Raw genomic sequence first — 16,519 nt, 5'->3', positions numbered from 1 at the left:
TCATACTGGAATAGAAATGAACAAAGACCATGATTTCGGTCATCTTGTCGATCTTAAAGATGTGTCATGTTAATGCTTGCAGGCTCGGGTGTGTTATAATCAAGCGTCGTCCCTCTTCTTCTACCTCTCAGTCTCGAGAGGAAAGAATTTAGAGTGGTGGCTTCTGCCCATAAACGATGTAACTGTAACAGGTGGATTAGCGATCTTGACGCAACTGGCGGCATTCGGCACTCACATGGGGAAATAGCTGTGAATGCGTTTGTTCTTGAGTTCCACTTTTGCTTTAGCCAGCAAGATCTCCATCTCTTCAACCGACCAACCCAAGAGCTGCGTAAAGACCCTCATGCTCAGTCCTGTCATGCCATCGAGCATCCCAGCGAGCACGCACAGCCCAGACTGTCGGAGCATGGGATCTTTGGCCCATGGTCCCGTCGGCATCTTGAACGGCAAGATTCGAGTATTGATAAAGCCAGCCTCCTTGAGCTGCTCAACCATTTTCTCAGGATAACATCTTCCTGTCAGGCCTGCCTTTTGGATCCCTTCTTCCCACAGGTTTTGCCACTTGATCAAGTTACTGTCTTCCGGAATTGTGTTATCATCACTTTTGATGTCAAGGTCGAATTCCTGGCATTCGACCCAACCACCAGGCTTGAGTGACAGAAATGCTTGCTCAAAGTATTTTGGCCAGCTTTTGATCGAGAACCCGTTCATTTCTCGGCTGTGGACCAGGTCAAACCGTTGCGGCATGTCCCAAGTTTGTTCTAGATCGAAAATCTGGAATTCGAGATTTGGTGCCACCCACGTCGGCTGGATCGGACTGAGGTCAATACCCAACACTTGGGCCGCAGGGTAGTTATCAGCCATGTCCATGGCCCAGATCCCGGTCCCGGTCCCCACATCAATGACTGAAGTTGGGTTCTCGATAGGCGCATAGTAAAGGCGATCTCGTATAGCAAATCGAAGGCTGTGATAATGTACTGACCTTTCAGTCAATTACCAGCACATGCAATAACCCACGTGACTTACTGTCCATTCGTCGTTGCTCCTCTTCATCGTTGGGCATCACGTACTCGGAACCTCTTTGGTATGTCCGGCCATTTTCCTGATCAAACTCGTATATGCTCGACCTTAGTGATGCAGTGCTAGACAACGAAGAATCATTGTAACCGGAGTCAGCGTCGCTCGAGTCAATCGCGTCCACAGGCGGTGGCTCTTCGACTCTACTCGGGCTCCCGGACTGGGGAGCGGGTGCTGACGTGCCCGACGTGTCTGTTGTGGCTGTAACCTCAGTCGAAGTGTTCTGTGCTTGCCCCTCTGATGCCATAATGATCTCGTCACCTTACGAGATTCGATTTTTAGAGAAAAAAGTTGAGCGTCGTGTTGTTCGTGGTTTACATCATGATTTACAGCTTGCAGACTTGCCCGTTCCTCGGTACTTGTACCTAAACAAAGTCGTTCTTTCTTCATCACTACTCACTGACCATGCTTGCACTGCATGCGCACCATCGGGAGCGGAGGTGTTGCTCTCCCGCCGCTAAAGGACTCCAAGGGTCAATGGCTGGAGCCGTTAGAAGAACAATCCTGCGCCGCCGAGCATTCGAGGAATTTCATTGTTGGAAACTTGCATCAACTGCAGCTTTTAGAGCCCACCAAAGCCCACTTGGTGAGATGGGCAAAACAAACTACCTTCCGGAATGCGTTGCCGAGCACACCACATCATGCCAAAGCTTTCGCGTTCATTCAAGGCGGCTGTCGCCGGCGTTGGGGGACCCTCAGACCTGTTCTTGGACCCTGACGAATTGCCCAACATAGGCGTCTTGATTGGGTCGATTCGGCCTGCATTGAAACAATTGCAACCCTCGTCCCTCTGTAAAGGTATCGGCTGATCTTCAACTACCCCGTACGCCCCATGCTATCAAGCACAACGCATCTACGTGCGAATACACGTCAGAGCGAAGCGCCATGGATGTAGTACACTTAGGTACATGACGCATGGACAATTGGCTCCAGTGGTTTGTGGCCATTCCGTCTCTGCTGCAGGTGTGCAGCTTTTTGATCCGTCTTCACTCTTATCTAGACATGCAGAAACTATTGGCATCTGGACGTATCCATCTCGAGGTCACTAACCTGTATCTAGTCTTTGCCCAGCTTTCCCCAGTCCTGGCTGATTGCTGGGATTTGTTCCTCCACTTGTTTACACCATCTTCTCCAAAGGCATGACCGGGATCAGGTTCTTGCAAATCCCGCGACTCTGGATTTTGGTTCTCCCTCTACACAGGCCCGCCTTGCCTGACGCTTGACATCTACTCAATTGTACGTAAATCCTCGAGGGTCGATTGTTTATTATGCTCTCTATCCTTTCTATCTTGGTTCCCGTGGCAGCGTTCAGTTTCACAGTCTACTGGACTGTGACGGCGTACATCCAACATGGGAAGCTTCGACAATTCAAAGGCCCTCCCATTGCCGCCTGGACGAGTCTATGGATGGCAAAGCAGGCTGTCTCCGCCAATATGCCCACGGCGCAGATGGATGCTCTCCGGAAATATGGTACGCTAGAGCCTCATGTAGCGACAAGGTGTCAAACTAAGCCACTGTGCAACTAGGCTCCCCAGCTCGTATTGGACCCAATATGCTAGTCACAGACGATCCCGAGCTTCTGCGACACATGAGCGCGCCTCGCTCTAAATGGACTCGTGGTGGTTGGTATGATGGCGTGAAACTTGATCCCAGAATGAACAACATCTTGTCTGAACGTGATGAGAAAAAGCATGCCGAAATGCGATCAATGATGATTGGTGCAGTAAGTCACCGTCTTCCAAATTTCATGACATGGAAATGACTCAAATTTTGACACACTATTACGGAGTAGTATTCTGGAAAGGAGGTGGAGACTCTGGAGGCCGATATTGACACAGTTCTGCTCCGCCTTCTTGATCTCATCAAGCGCAACTACAATGGCAAGGTCATGGACATTGCCCAGGTGGCTTCGTATTTCACATTGGACGTTCTAAGTCTTATCGCCTTCGGCGAATCCTTTGGTTTTCTTGAAGCGGATGCCGACCTGTACGACTTCCACGCCATCGCCAATCAATTTTTTGGCGTCCTTGAACTGGTTGTCAATCACGAAGGCTTGCGGTCATTTATCCAAAGCCGCTTTATCCAGAAACTGATCGCCCCCAAAGGAACTGACAAGGTTGGGCAAGGCGCCATCATTGGTATCGCCAAAAAGGCCGTCGCGGAGAGGTACGGCCCGGATGCGAAGAAAAGAAAAGACATGCTTGGACACTTTATCTCTAAGGGCATGGCCCAAGACCAGGCAGAGGTCGAAGCACATCTTCAGATCCTCGCCGGGGCCGACTCGACTTCAGGAGTCTTGCGTATAACCATGATGCTGCTTGTTGGAAACCCTACCGCATACCACAGACTGCGGAACGAAATCGAAGCGGCTGTCACTGAGGGCAAGATCTCCTATCCGGTCATCAAGTACAGTGAGGCAGTCCAACTCGAGTTTCTTCAAGCCATCATCTGGGAAGCGTTGCGGATGTATCCTCCACTCTTTGGTCTGCAGAGTAAACGTTCGCCTCCAGAAGGTGACACGGTCAACGGAGTCTTCTTCCCCCCAGGAGTCGAGATCGCCATCTGCGACGAAGGTCTTGGAAGGAGGAAGGACGTCTTTGGCCCAGACGCAGACATCTTCCGCCCCGAGCGGTGGCTCAACCCTGACCCTGCCATCCGAGCCAAGTATCTCAAACACGTCGAAGTTGTCTTTGGAAGTGGAAGATTTGTCTGCTTAGGCCGCGGCATTGCGTTCATGGAGGTCAGCAAAGCCATCGTCGAGGTATGTTTGCAGTCGCTTCAAGACTCTTCATCTCGGTCACTAATATACATCTCGCTTTTAGCTCGTGAGAACATTCGACTGGTCGGTCGCGGACGCGATTCGTGGGCCCACTTCCATTGCTCATGGTATCTGGGTTCATGAACATATGAATCTGGTGGCTTGGCCTCGGCAATAAAGCCATAATCACCCATTGATGAACACGACTACATGTATATACCCGGGTCGACACTTGCGTTGGTCGGCCTTTTTGTATACTGATTTTGAACCCAATGGCCAACATTCTCCTTACGAAGTTAATTCCTGGACTGGACACTGATAATAAGTAGTATTTAAATTGCACAAGACCTCTGGTAACAAGCTCGCGGGTTCCGCCATGGAGGAGAACCCATGCCATGGTTAGAAGCTGGAGTCTTGAGCAGCAGCGGTTCTTCTCTTATCTGGCTATCCATGACGTGCTGGTCAACCATAATTCCGCTGTAAAGCTCTCTTGCTGATGGCTAGTAGGGCACACTATCGCTCTCTAATCATCAAACAAGGAACAGTAGTTTGATTGTTCGTTTCCAGGGAGTTATTTATCAACCATAGGACAGGCCGTCGAGAATGGCGAATATCGTGTATCGTGAAGTCAACCCTGCCGGACAGGTATTCAGAGTTCTATACGTTGTGATAGCACTTTGTGCCTCCTTGTACATGCACGAGTTATGAAGTAATCTAACACAAATACTCCACAACGCTTCCATAGATAGGACATTATCGTTGTTATTGGAGAGGGGGTTGTCGCTTTAACAGACTGAGAGCGTGACTTGTTGATATTGTACATGTGCTTGCAGGACACAGCCGCCGCTGAGGTAGAATTTGAGACGCCAGTGGGACGTGTTCCACAACACACCCGACCTGCCTGCCTCCAGCGCTTATGTGGTCGTCACTAAAGGGAACGGCCGGTTGTAGACGCCCTGAATAGATGACAGAACCCCCGACCTAGGCCACATCTCGATCAGCAGAGGTTCTCGTGAGAACCAATATTGTATCCTGCCAACTAAAGTTGACACAAAAGGTCTCTTCAAGAGAAAAGAAGAATCAAATTGTACCACGTGGGACACCGGCCTTGGTGTTCCTCTGGCGTAGACGACCATCTTGTATACTTCGAGAGCTGAAGCAGCACAGTCGTAGCTGTGATTGGTGTGGTACGAGTGGTCTTGACCAAAGGGAGATCTTCCTGCGTATCGAGCCAGACGACTCGCATTCTTCATTATGACTTGTAAACGAAGCCATTCAAGGGAGCCCAAACTTTCGATCCACGATGGCGCCTATTTCTTGTTTCGGTCTGCTTGGGCCTTCAGATATTTGGAGACAAGTTCCTTCTGGAGCAACTGTGGGGCCCGTTCATAATGGCTGAACTCCATGCTAAACTCGCCCTTGCCCTGAGTTACAGCACGTAGGTTGCCACTGAATCCAAACATGCCATTCAAGCTCACTTCGGCCCAGACGGTAAACTCGTCCACACCGACTTCTGAATCGAGAATGACGGCATTTCGCTTCTGCACCATGGCGACTACTGCTCCTTGGAATTCGACGGGGGCTGTCACCACCGTTTTCATGAGGGGTTCGAGCACAACGGGGTCGCCCTGCATAAATGCTTTCCTGAAGGCCTGCTGAGTCGCGTTCTTGAAGGCCAATTCACTGGAATCCGTCATGTGGGTAGCACCATCATTGACAATCATGGAGGAACCAAGAACTTTGTGGCCTATCAGTGGACCTTTCTCGCAAGAGAGGTGGAAACCCTTTTCGCAGGCGAACAGGAATTTCTCGGAAATGGATCCTCCGACGACTTGTTCTTCAAAGAGGTTTCCTTCTAGGTTGCCCTTAGGCTCGAGCCAGCCCACAACACGAGCAAAGTCACCGGCTCCGCCGGTTTGTTTCTTGAGCGTATGGTCAAAGTCGACTCTCTTGGTGATGGTTTCGCGATAGGCGACTTGAGGCGGGCCCGTCTCACAGTCTACCTTGTACTCACGACGCATGCGTTCAACATAGACCTCCAGGTGAAGTTCGCCCATACCAGAGATGATGGTCTGGTCGTTTTCAGCATCGAAATGAACCCGAAATGTCGGATCTTCACGTTGAAAACGATTCATGGCTTTGGAGAAGTTGGGCAGATCCTTATTGGCCTTGGGCTTGATGCTTAGTGAGATGACCGGTTCCGGAACATACATACTGGTCATGGTGTAACCAAGTTGACCGTCGGTGAAGGTGTCTCCAGAAGCGCAATCGACCCCGAAGACGGCGCAGATCTCTCCTGCTCCGACTTCGGTGACCTCTTCCATCTCGTTCGAATGCATGCGGACGATGCGGGGAATCTTGACTTTCTTGTCGTTCCTTGCGTTGAAGACGTTGAGACCTTTCCTAAGAGTTCCCTGATACACTCGAATGTAGGTCAGCTGGCCAAAGTTTGATTCTTCCAGCTTGAAGGCCAGTCCAACAAATGGTAAGGAGTTATAAGGGATGAGTTTGACAGGTGCCTCCTTCTTTCGTACATCGAGCGCAGTATTTGAAACCTCACCAGGGTTGGGTAGGTAATCACAAACACCATCCAGCATGGGTTGTACAAATTTGTCGGCGAGGGCGGAGCCCATAAAAACCGGGGTGAACTTGAGAGACAAGGTCGCACGTCGGATGGCGGCTTTGAGCTGCTCGGGCGATGGCTCAATTTCATCCAGGAATAAGTTGGCCATTTCCTCGTCAACGTCGGCAACAGCCTCTATAAGTTTGGCTCTTTTCTCCTGTACCACCTCTTGAACCTCTGAGGGGATCTCATCCTTTGTAATAATAATTTCTCCACGATCGCCTTCAGCATAGTAGGTTCTCATGTTGACCAGGTCGACGACGCCGCGAAATTCGTCCTCGGTGCCGATGGGGACCTGAACAGCAGCGGCGCCAATCTTCAGCTTGGAGCTGAGTTGCTCCACAGCTTTGAAAGGATTCGCCCCCATTCGATCCATCTTATTGATAAACGTGATTCTGGGGACATTGTATCTCCGCATTTGGCGGTCAACAGTGATGGTCTGACTCTGGACGCCGGACACGGCGCAGAGGATCATGACAGCACCGTCCAGGACGCGGAGGGCTCGCTCAACTTCAATAGTAAAGTCAATATGCCCAGGTGTATCGATCAGATTGATATGGTATTTGACGTCTTTTCCATCTTCTTTGCGGACCCAATCACAAAACGTGGCTGCAGATTGGATGGTGATGCCTTTTTCTCGTTCTAAATCCATCGAGTCCATTTTGGCACCGACCGAGTCCTTCCCACGTACTTCGTGGATGGAGTTGATGCGTCCGGTATAGAAGAGAACGCGTTCGGTGCAAGTGGTTTTGCCGGAATCAATGTGCGCCTGAGAAGGGATTAGTGGTGGGTCAATGGAAACGGAACAGGAGAAATCTCACAGCAATGCCGATATTCCTGACCCTGGAAAGGCGTTCTAGTTCCTGCGTGGACATATTCTCTAGGATGGTTTCTTGGGCTAGGGCGTCAGGATCTGAAGCCTCTTCCAGCCTACTAAGGTTTAGTAATGGCCAAAGTAATCAAGAGTACAGGTCTCACATAGCAGCTGCTACCCCAGCAGCGCCTCTTCGTTGCTGCCATTGACCATTTGGTTGTAGCTGAGAGTTCTGCAGGCGTGAGATGGCCGAACTCGGGCGGAGGGATGTGGTTGATGCGCATCGATGACAGACCCATTGTCTCGTGGCAGGTGAGATAGGAGACCGTGTGAGATTGCCCACGAGTCGCGCAGACCCGCGGACTGTGCGAGAAACACTCATATTGTGCTGTTGACAAACGTTGGCTCCGGGATCAAGGAGCCCATGCACAGAACTCAACGTCGATCTGCACCGGACAACTTTTTTTCTAAAAGCTCCGAGTACTGCCAAGCCCTGACATTGAGCTAACCCTTATTTGGATGAGTGGAGCAACCGTGTACAACAGTACGAGCACAGTACAAGTACGGTACCACCCGCACCTGACTCGCAACTCCAACGACTTGACACCCATACGAGTAAGTTACCACACGGAATGGGTGCTCGTATCGATTCCTCCTAATTGACCATCGCTGTGCGGCATCATCGTTCTGAATATTCACAAAGAAGCCTTTCATGGTCCATGATCCACGGCTCCAACTCTTCAGTCGCTTTATCCTAGCTCCTAAAAGGCTACGAATCGTGAAGGGAGGAGATGACATCAAACCCAGACTGCTTATGATCAGCAAGTCACTGACATGAGAAGAGAATCCCAATGTTGTCCATTGAAATTCTGCGAGGCGTACAGACGGGCATATACACACATTTGAGTATTGTCGAAGCAGAAAGCTTTGTCCCCCAAACTCAACGCTCACTCAGAACTACGGGAAACTACGGGCCAACGCCATATTAAGCTAGTGACTGTATGCTCAATCGATACTCAAATGTGCCTCCGTCAAGGAGGAGGTATAGTAGCACAGGACGGGTTGCATTTCTGTGACGTGACCAAGCACGAATAATAGCTAAAGTACTATGTACTTCGACTCTCGTTTCCTTTCTTCCGAGGGCAACTTAGCGTGCTTCGTTGTCCTCCTAATAATAGTTGTCCAACCTCGGCCATGAAATGAGGACCAGAACCATTACCGACTCCAACATTTGCTGAGCCCAGTCTCTCTCCACATTTTGGCTTTCTCGGGTGGCTCAAAGAAGATTTCTTGTGTTCACACCATCTCGGCTTCTTTTGAGCTTACATAAAGTTTGGGGTCCGGCCCCCAAAAGTTGATTGTGCCTGACTTCATGTTGAATACGACAATAGTGCAAAGTTCGAAGTGGCGCTCAATGAAACTTTGAATGAGTTGGTACATAGTATCTGGATCATTTCATGACCTTGCTTAAGTACTATGCTGTGAATTTTTACAATGTGTGTGGATGTTCGTGTGTTCACGCTCCGTCCGACATGGTCACCTCGGCTTTCTAATCTGGGAGCATTGTTTGCCCGCAATACCGTGCCCCATACTCATCTCAAGACAGAGCCTCAAAACTGAGCTCTTGACCTCGGTGAAAATTGAAAAATGGCAGATTTCGGTCTCCTACATATCGGTGGTTGGTAGGACTTGTGCGGGGGGTCATGACATGGCTCCAGTTTGCCCCACCCCTATCGCCTATACTGACACGACCGACTATAAGTCAGACCGGAGTAGATCGACACTTCGGCACCGCTGTCCCATGTCCGATTGAATGTAGAAGTACTTGACCTCGAGCTTATACATCCGAGGTCGTGCTAGGAGACGAATCCTGGGCACTGAGATAGCATGCTAATATATAACTTTGTGTTGTGACCTATGTAGGCTGGAAAAACTATACTTTTGACCTACAGAAATAGTACATCGAATTCGTGCAAACCCCAACATGGATAACAAATCCCCTCCCCAATATGACAACGTTCATGAAGAGTCTGTCATTCCAGATGCCAGTGAGCACAACAAAGAGAAGGACGCTCAAGCAGCATACATATCCGAATTTTCCGAACAAGACCGGCGTCGCATCCTGCGCAAAATTGATTGGCGAATTCTTCCCATTGTTGGAGCCGTCTACTGTATTGCCCTCATCGATAGATCAAACTGTATGTCCTCGTCTCCATCTTGTCCTCTTGATGTACTGACTCACCCCGTTTCAGTGGGGGCGGCCGCGATTGCCGGGTGGGTGTGCTCGGCCTAGAGCTAAAAGCCTTGCAAGCAGAAGGGGTCTAACACCGCAATCAGTATGACGACCGACTTGGAATTAACGGTTGGAATGAGATACTCGATCATCACGTTGGCGTTTTTCCCAACCTATATCGTTTTCGAGATCCCTGCCACCGTTTTGATCAGGTGGATCGGGCCACGCCTTTTTCTATCCTGTATAACCATCACTTGGGCCGCGACTATGTTTGGTTTCGGCTTTGCCAGAAACTGGAACACTCTTGCAGGACTTCGTGCCTTACTGGGCATTCTAGAGGCTGGGTTTTTTCCTGGATGCATGTACTTCCTAAGGTTGGTGGCTCTCGTCTTGGTGGACTTCCCTCTAATTGCCTTGTATAGTACTTGGTATCCTCGATACGAGATGCATAAACGGTAACGACTCCTCACACTGCATAGTTGGGATCTGACTTACCTTTCAGCTACTCTCTCTGGTATTTTATGGGGTCAGTCTTTGGATCAATGGGAGGTATTCTCGCCTATGGCTTGATGCAAATGGACGGGATCAATGGGATCGAAGGATGGAGATGGGTGAGTAAACTTTGAAAGACTGGTGGTTTCCCTTGCCTTCAACTCGATTGCTTTACTGACGTCCTATACACTCTCCCAGATCTTCATCATGGAAGGAGTTATAACTGCTGCCATTGCCATGGCGGCCGCCATCTTCCTCGTTGGCTTTCCTGATAACAAAAAGCTGTATCGTGGCTTCTTGACTGAGAGGGAGCGCCAGTATGTCCTGGCGGTCATCAATCAAGATCGTAACGATGCCGAGGTCAAGGAACCCTTCAGTATCAAACCCTATCTGCGAAATGGACTGGACATCAAGGTTTGGGGGTTTGGATTCGTTTTCTGTATGCTTCTGGTGGTGGCCTACAGTTTCGCATACTTCCTCCCCATCATTCTTCAACGAGGCATGGGTTTCTCTATGGCGGCAGCACAGTGCTTGGTGACCCCTCCATATGTTGCTGGTGGACTTATGATGTATTTCCAGGGCTGGCTTGGTGACAAATACAAGATGCGAGCGCCGCTCCTTGTGGCCAATTGCTTGGTCGCTCTTGTCGGGCTTCCAATCATGGCTTTTACCAACAACAATGCTGCAAAATATGTGTAAGTAGTTTCAGATGCAAATCGAGATCATGTCTGCTGACATTTTCAGGGGCGCATTCCTCACTGTCCTGGGGGTGAACTCCAACATTCCATGCGTCATGGCCTGGCAAGGTAACCGCCGCGGTTCTGTCATTTGTGAACTCCCCACTGACGACAGATAGCTAATAACATCCGTGGACACTGGAAAAGAGCATTCTGCAGTGCGATATTTGTCGGCATGGGTGGAATAGGCAAGTCCCTAGACCTTAGTTGGCGTACAGAGCAGCTAACAAAACGGCAGGTGGTATCATTGGAAGCTTGGTTTTTCGATCTCAAGATGCGCCAAACTATCTTCCTGGAATCTATGCTTGTATCGCATCTCAGGCGATTGCACTCTTTCTGATATTGTCCATGGGTTTCCATTTCTATCGCGCCAACAAGAAACAAGCTGCGGGTCAATTGGTTATCGAGAACGATAGGGACTTCCGATACACTATCTAAGTCAGTACTTACCTATTGGGAAAGCCGTCGAAGGGATCGCCTGGCACACGATACTCTGGCCTTGAACCGTGTGTTCCATCTTTGGCGAGAACTTTGACACACAGGAGTAGGCTTTTGTTACCCAGATAGACTCGGCCGATGGAGGAGGTTCGTAGGTCAAACACATTGGTTTAGACGACAGGGAGATATAGACCAGAAAAACATTCGCACCTGTCCATGCAAGACTAAGAGACAATGGCATTCCAACTCTTGGGCAAACGCAGTCGAAGATATAATCTTTCTCATAACTTCCTTGAGCTGTAGCCTTGCAACGGCACGACGAGGCCAGCCAGACACCCGCTTATAGAGAGGCGACAATCGGTCGAGGATAATGTCTGGCGAGGAGGAACATTCGGAAGTACGCTGTGTCCAGCAGATACCGGCTTAAAGGTTCGTCTGTACCGAGGGCTATGCAAGAGTAGTGACCAATATCACTTGAAATAGCACACTCGACCAAACCGAATAGAAAGCTGCCTAGGACGGATCCTCAAGTCTCGGCCGTCGATCAGCCGAAAAAGGGCGAGAGTATCATATCAAGCAGTCTTGAGCATTGATATCCAACAAGGAAAAACAAATCAACTAAGAGCATGGGGTGGCTCGATGAATGTTTCCTGGTAGTTGCGACAGTCACAGACCGCACAAAGAAATGCGCACGATTCTCACCAATGGACGTTTCCGCAACTCACGCTTAGGCGGAGTAAGCGGCAGCCTTTCAGATGCAGTGTCGTAAGAATCGACATCCGAAGTCGCCAGCATATCCCTCAAGTTGACGAGTTTGCCATCTGTTGAGACGTCCAACCAACTATCGGCAGCATCGCGTCCCATCACGCAGACGGTTTCGGATGTCACTTGCAGATCTACAGATGGTCAGCCGCAGAGTATTGCCCGACTTTCTGTCACGATCTCAGCGGCATACACCCATGGCGAGACTAGAATCGAGTCCAAGGCACCCTTCTAGTCTCGAGAAAGTCAAAACTTCTTTCTTACGCCTACGTCTCGATCCAGAGAGTTTGAAACCTGCGACAGTTGCGTTACTCGATCCGGCTGTTCCGTACACCTGCACATGTTGAATTCCATCTCGGATCACTTGACGTTTCATGCAGAGGCGAGAAAGCAATTTGCGCCGAAGAAGTATGATACGATCTGAATCTTTAAATCGAGCCCCTGGCATCGAGTCCGCCCGAGATCTCCAGCCCTGGTAGAGTGACACATTGTGATCCGATATCCGAAGCCTCATGGCTCGGCTCATGAACCACATTATTTGAAATCACAGAACAGACAACTATGCCATGATTTTCGGCATCATTGCTGCCCGTTACTGGCATCCATCCGTGTATAAGCAATCGACCTTCCAATGCTCCTTAATAGCGGCAGAATTTAGGCCGCGACCCAATGAATGCTAACGTTGGCTGCTCCATCAGTCTAGTGGAGCCTGTGAATTAACAAAAGCACCCTGTCCCTCAGCTGCAGTCCATTAAGCGAACACTTTACGTAGAAATTGTCCTCCTGGCTTGACCAGCCTGACTCCCAATCGTGCCACCGCAGTGCTTTCCCATCATCTCTGTGACCTGGCCAATGCTAGCACCCTCTACCCCTGTCTGCTTGAAGTTTTCAAGTGGGTAGGATCCATACCCACTGTGCCTACCAAGCGACTAAAAGAAGATCATGCAATGATGCCCAGGCGTTGCTGCTGGCACGGCGGGCATCTGCCAGCCCAATGTTGCCACTATTTAGTTGGTGGTGACTCGCTCAAGAAAGGTGGCAAGGTACCCTCTCCTCATGCACTGCCTGCGTCTGTAAACCTGTAAACCTGCAGCACCTCTCACTGGGGCCTCTAATGGGCATCGACTTCGGTGTCTTACCCCTGGAGTAGGCGGTAAGTTATGGCTAAGTGCCTCTGATTGCCAGTGTCCCTTTTCTCCCTTCCCGCTGTTCTGATGGCTGGAACTGAGCTCTCTTTTGAGGTATTGCTTCGGTAGAATCGTGATCTTGTAGATATTATGGCATAACTCTCTGGTTGTCCCTTCGTAATATGTGCAAATCCAAGGAATTGTGCTTTCTCTCCTGGCAAAGACTCTTTCCTCCGTTATCACATTGCGATGGTTGAGCATGAATTTAAGAATTTCAAGTCCATTTTCCTCGTCTCAAGCAAATCATCGAACGTGCTGTAGAAAGGATGTGCTCTTCCCCGAGAAAGTTTCATTCAGACACACCCTCGCCTTTGTAAAAGCCTTTCCAGAAGTGCCTTGTCCAACAATTTAACTTCTTCTTGCGACCCCAGTGCGCTGGAAATGACCAAGCGTCTATTCAGCCACCATTTGGATCGACCCTAGAACCGCAACTTAGTGCTGTCTGTGGATGAACACAGCCGGGCTAACCAGTAACACTGTGTGTCCTATAACCCGTGGATACAGTAACCTCTGATTCAGAACACTTCATCATATGCTCTCGTTGAGGAATGCTTTCGAGCATTGGAGACGTTGGAACTGGGTCGCCTTGATCGTCGTCGGAAAGGCACGACGCTGGTAGCCAGAAAACTGGTATTGTCTGCCTGAGAGTGGATGGCATTAGTGAATGGTCAAATGCGAGCCCACGGACGAGAGGTAAAGAGGGTGATCAACGGACTGAGGCTCCCTGGAGGCCATGACCAGACAGAGGCTAGATCATTGGAAAGGGTTCGTCGTGTACATACAATTGGCCAATTTCCCAAGACACCATAGGGTCTGATGCTGTCTTCTGGACTCTCTGTCGAGTTGATGAACTTTTGACGCAGAGATGCCGAAGCACAGGGATTGGGCTGGATAAAAGGAAAGTCCTCTGTACGACTTGCTTTGACAAAGCTTCCCTGTACAAGTGCGCTTTGAAGTATTCGACGGCTCTCTGAGGAGAATAAGTCGAGATATCTGCCTGGTGTAGATTTGTTGGTGTCAACAGAACCTGTACTGGAAGGATGGACATGATCTCAGAGGTGGAGAGTAGCAACACATGCCTCCCTTCTCCCGGGAGGTAGTCATTGTGTAGAGTGAGAATGGGCGGTCTGCATCGGCATGGCTAGAACTGAACTAAGGCCCTCTTGGGCGCATTTAGCCCTGCAATTGGCCTATGTGGTAGGCCCAGGGTCACCCCCCCTCAATTACCTTTTCATCTCGTGAGTGTCAGTCATTGATCCTTGAAGACACGTACCCCGTTCTTGCGCTGGTACACTATCGTGAGGCGCGGTGGGGGATTGCATTTGCTGCTGGTCAAAATCAAGATAGAGTACGTTGTCCACGCAATGTCCACGCAAAGCAAGAGTGAGAAGAGCGGCACAATTGACGCAAGTTTTTCAGACACAGATGTGTTAAGGTTAACCCCGAAAATAAAAGAGCACCCTCCTCCTGCCACTCAGTGGAATCCCAAACCCCTGTTGCGAGACCTTCTCTCAAGGATGATGGATTCAATCTGCCTGTATAGATCGTCAAGTTGCTTCATGGACAGTGAGTCCATTAGAATTTTGGCGACCTGAGTGCCTGCACTGATCAGTTGCAGCATGTACCGGTCATCTTTTGGTGTCCTCGTCTGGTCCTTGGTCTGCGGCCGGGCAGCAATGGAGTTTTCGAGAGTGGTGACAAATTGCTTGATCTGGTTTTCGTACAAGACTCTGGCGGGGATTCTACGCTTTGTGGCCAGTCGTTTGAGGAGATAAGCCCATTCAGTCCATTCCCGGTCTGAGTGTTTGCGAACTGGAGTCTTGTCACGTTCCAAAGGGATTGGAAATTGGTACTTTGCAATGAAATGGAAGGCGCATCCTGACAAGATGTCGTTGACCCGATGGATGACCTCGTCCTGCTCTTCGATGGTCAGGTTGACAGGAAGCGAGGAAAGTGTCTGTGAACGAAGATGCTCTTGCTGAGGCAGAGGCAGAGGTAGCAGTTGAGAAGGACCGTCGAATTCGTCTTGGTTGAAGGGTCTTCTGCGAGTTTGGTAGCGGGTGGTTCGGTTAAATTCATTACCAATGCGGTGCTGAGTCTCTATTTCGTAGTCGTTGTAACCTTGGCTCGTTGGAGACGCCGTGCGAAGAGCAAAACTGTCTTGACTTTGTCGCCTTAGGGCCAAATTTTCATCTGGATCAGACCTGGGAGGCGGGCCCTGGTGGTAAGAGCCAGCATCTGAGGTGAAGGCAGAAGATATGGAGCCCAAGGACAGTGGACGAAAGGATTCTCCCCCAGTGGCCGTGATGGGCGGACGCGGCGCAGCGTGTATCTCTGGGGGAAACCTTCCTCGTAGCCTCTCTGGCCGGTCAGGAGACGTATGTCGGCCGGGATCTCCTGAGAAGGGATCGTAGGTTGACGTCGACGGCCATGGGCCGAATCTACTATACCGGCGAGGTCAGTATGCCCGCGATCGAAGGCGACGGGCAGGATACTTACCCTTGGGGAACGAAAGGAGAAGCCCCATGCAGACTTGATCTCACAGCCGGGTGATTGTGTGAAGTTGAGGTTAGATGATCGTCGTTGTCGGTCATGGTGATGGCGGAGTCAGCAAGATCGAGAGCGAACTGGACCCCAGGGCCGAATCCCGGAGGGTATGAGGAGTGTAGGGTGCTGACGGGAGAGTTCAAAGCCAACATGATCGATGTGGTGCGAGGGATGAACAAAAGGAACCAGGTCAGAGGGATGGAAGAGGAGAGAAAGGTTTGTCGAGTGCCTCCCGTCCTGATTCGAGAAAATGTTGGTTCGCCTAGACTGGGGCGGAGGGTAATGGGCAACCCCCCAAGTATTAGTATTGGGTACGAAGTTCGGTACCAAACACTATGGTGGACCAAAGTTTCCGATGCAGGGAAATGCTGATATGATGGTCGTCATTGAGCACGTGGATCCAGCAGGGCGAGTTCCATGAACTTGTTGGACGGCACTGACGATTAAGAATCAAAGCTGATGGCCGGTCAAGTAAGAGGAAGAGGCATTCGAGTGAAAGCCCAATGCTCCAGGGTCGTCGATGTCCACTTGAAGGTTTGGCAAGATCCCGGGGCAAAGGCTACTTTTTACCAGAGGCACCATTTACAGGGGATGAAACAGAGGAGGCCTCATGCTTATTAGCTTCGGTTCGTTCCCGGCGCCATGGTAGGCGGATGGTGGTGTGAAAGCATTGCCCATGTCCCGCGACGATGAGTGGAGGTTAGTGACTAGGTGGTGCCTGATTCCAGATGGTGATGAAAAATGGATGGTTTAGGGGTCTCTGGGTCAGCGCCACATTGGTCATGGTTCATTATCGTAACAGCGGTTCGAGGGAGGATAGCGCCACTCCCAAGATGTTCTGGAAGAATGTT

General features: G+C 50.2%; 4 protein-coding genes across 5 annotated transcripts; 1 reads left to right on the top strand and 3 right to left on the bottom strand.

Annotated features, from left to right (window-relative positions):
* Positions 1-148: 148 nt before the first annotated feature.
* On the bottom strand, positions 149-1,324 carry PV10_01989 (uncharacterized protein; the record flags this gene model as incomplete). Its single annotated transcript, XM_016366257.1, has 3 exons — positions 149-182; positions 236-977; positions 1,027-1,324. 3 exons carry the CDS (start codon positions 1,322-1,324, stop codon positions 149-151), a joined length of 1,074 nt encoding a protein of 357 aa, XP_016225775.1.
* A 1,021-nt stretch (positions 1,325-2,345) lies between these two features.
* On the top strand, positions 2,346-4,190 carry PV10_01988 (uncharacterized protein; the record flags this gene model as incomplete). Its single annotated transcript, XM_016366256.1, has 4 exons — positions 2,346-2,547; positions 2,604-2,800; positions 2,870-3,838; positions 3,900-4,190. The coding sequence occupies 4 exons, from the start codon at positions 2,346-2,348 to the stop codon at positions 4,011-4,013; spliced, it is 1,482 nt and encodes a 493-aa protein (XP_016225774.1). The 3' UTR covers positions 4,014-4,190.
* Positions 4,093-7,691, bottom strand: PV10_01987. Of its 2 annotated transcripts, XM_016366254.1 has the most exons (3): positions 7,437-7,691; positions 7,280-7,388; positions 4,093-7,227 (listed from the first exon to the last, which is right to left on the bottom strand). In XM_016366254.1, exons 1-3 carry the CDS (start codon positions 7,652-7,654, stop codon positions 5,146-5,148), a joined length of 2,409 nt encoding a protein of 802 aa, XP_016225772.1. In that variant the 5' UTR covers positions 7,655-7,691; the 3' UTR covers positions 4,093-5,145. The 2 variants fall into 2 exon arrangements, with proteins under 2 accessions (XP_016225772.1, XP_016225773.1); XM_016366255.1 differs by lacking the exon at positions 7,437-7,691 and having other exon boundaries at positions 7,280-7,424.
* Positions 7,692-14,595: 6,904 nt separating this feature from the next.
* Positions 14,596-15,915, bottom strand: PV10_01986 (uncharacterized protein; the record flags this gene model as incomplete). Its single annotated transcript, XM_016366253.1, has 2 exons — positions 15,621-15,915; positions 14,596-15,565 (listed from the first exon to the last, which is right to left on the bottom strand). Exons 1-2 carry the CDS (start codon positions 15,818-15,820, stop codon positions 14,596-14,598), a joined length of 1,170 nt encoding a protein of 389 aa, XP_016225771.1. The 5' UTR covers positions 15,821-15,915.
* Between the last annotated feature and the right edge of the window lie 604 nt (positions 15,916-16,519).

This window comes from Exophiala mesophila, assembly GCF_000836275.1.
Source record: "Exophiala mesophila strain CBS 40295 unplaced genomic scaffold supercont1.2, whole genome shotgun sequence".
NCBI lineage: Eukaryota > Fungi > Ascomycota > Eurotiomycetes > Chaetothyriales > Herpotrichiellaceae > Exophiala > Exophiala mesophila.
Note: the sequence above shows the minus strand (reverse complement) of the source record. Positions and strands in the feature narration are given on the sequence as shown.

Excerpts from the sequence above, each read along its gene's own strand:
- PV10_01987 (XM_016366254.1), bottom strand. The coding sequence starts at position 7,654 with ATGAGTGTTTCTCGCACAGTCCGCGGGTCTGCGCGACTCGTGGGCAAT. Across the intron at positions 7,389-7,436 it reads GCTGGGGTAGCAGCTGCTAT|GCTGGAAGAGGCTTCAGATC; the intron begins GTGAGACCTGTA and ends AAACCTTAGTAG. Across the intron at positions 7,228-7,279 it reads TCAGGAATATCGGCATTGCT|GCGCACATTGATTCCGGCAA; the intron begins GTGAGATTTCTC and ends ATCCCTTCTCAG.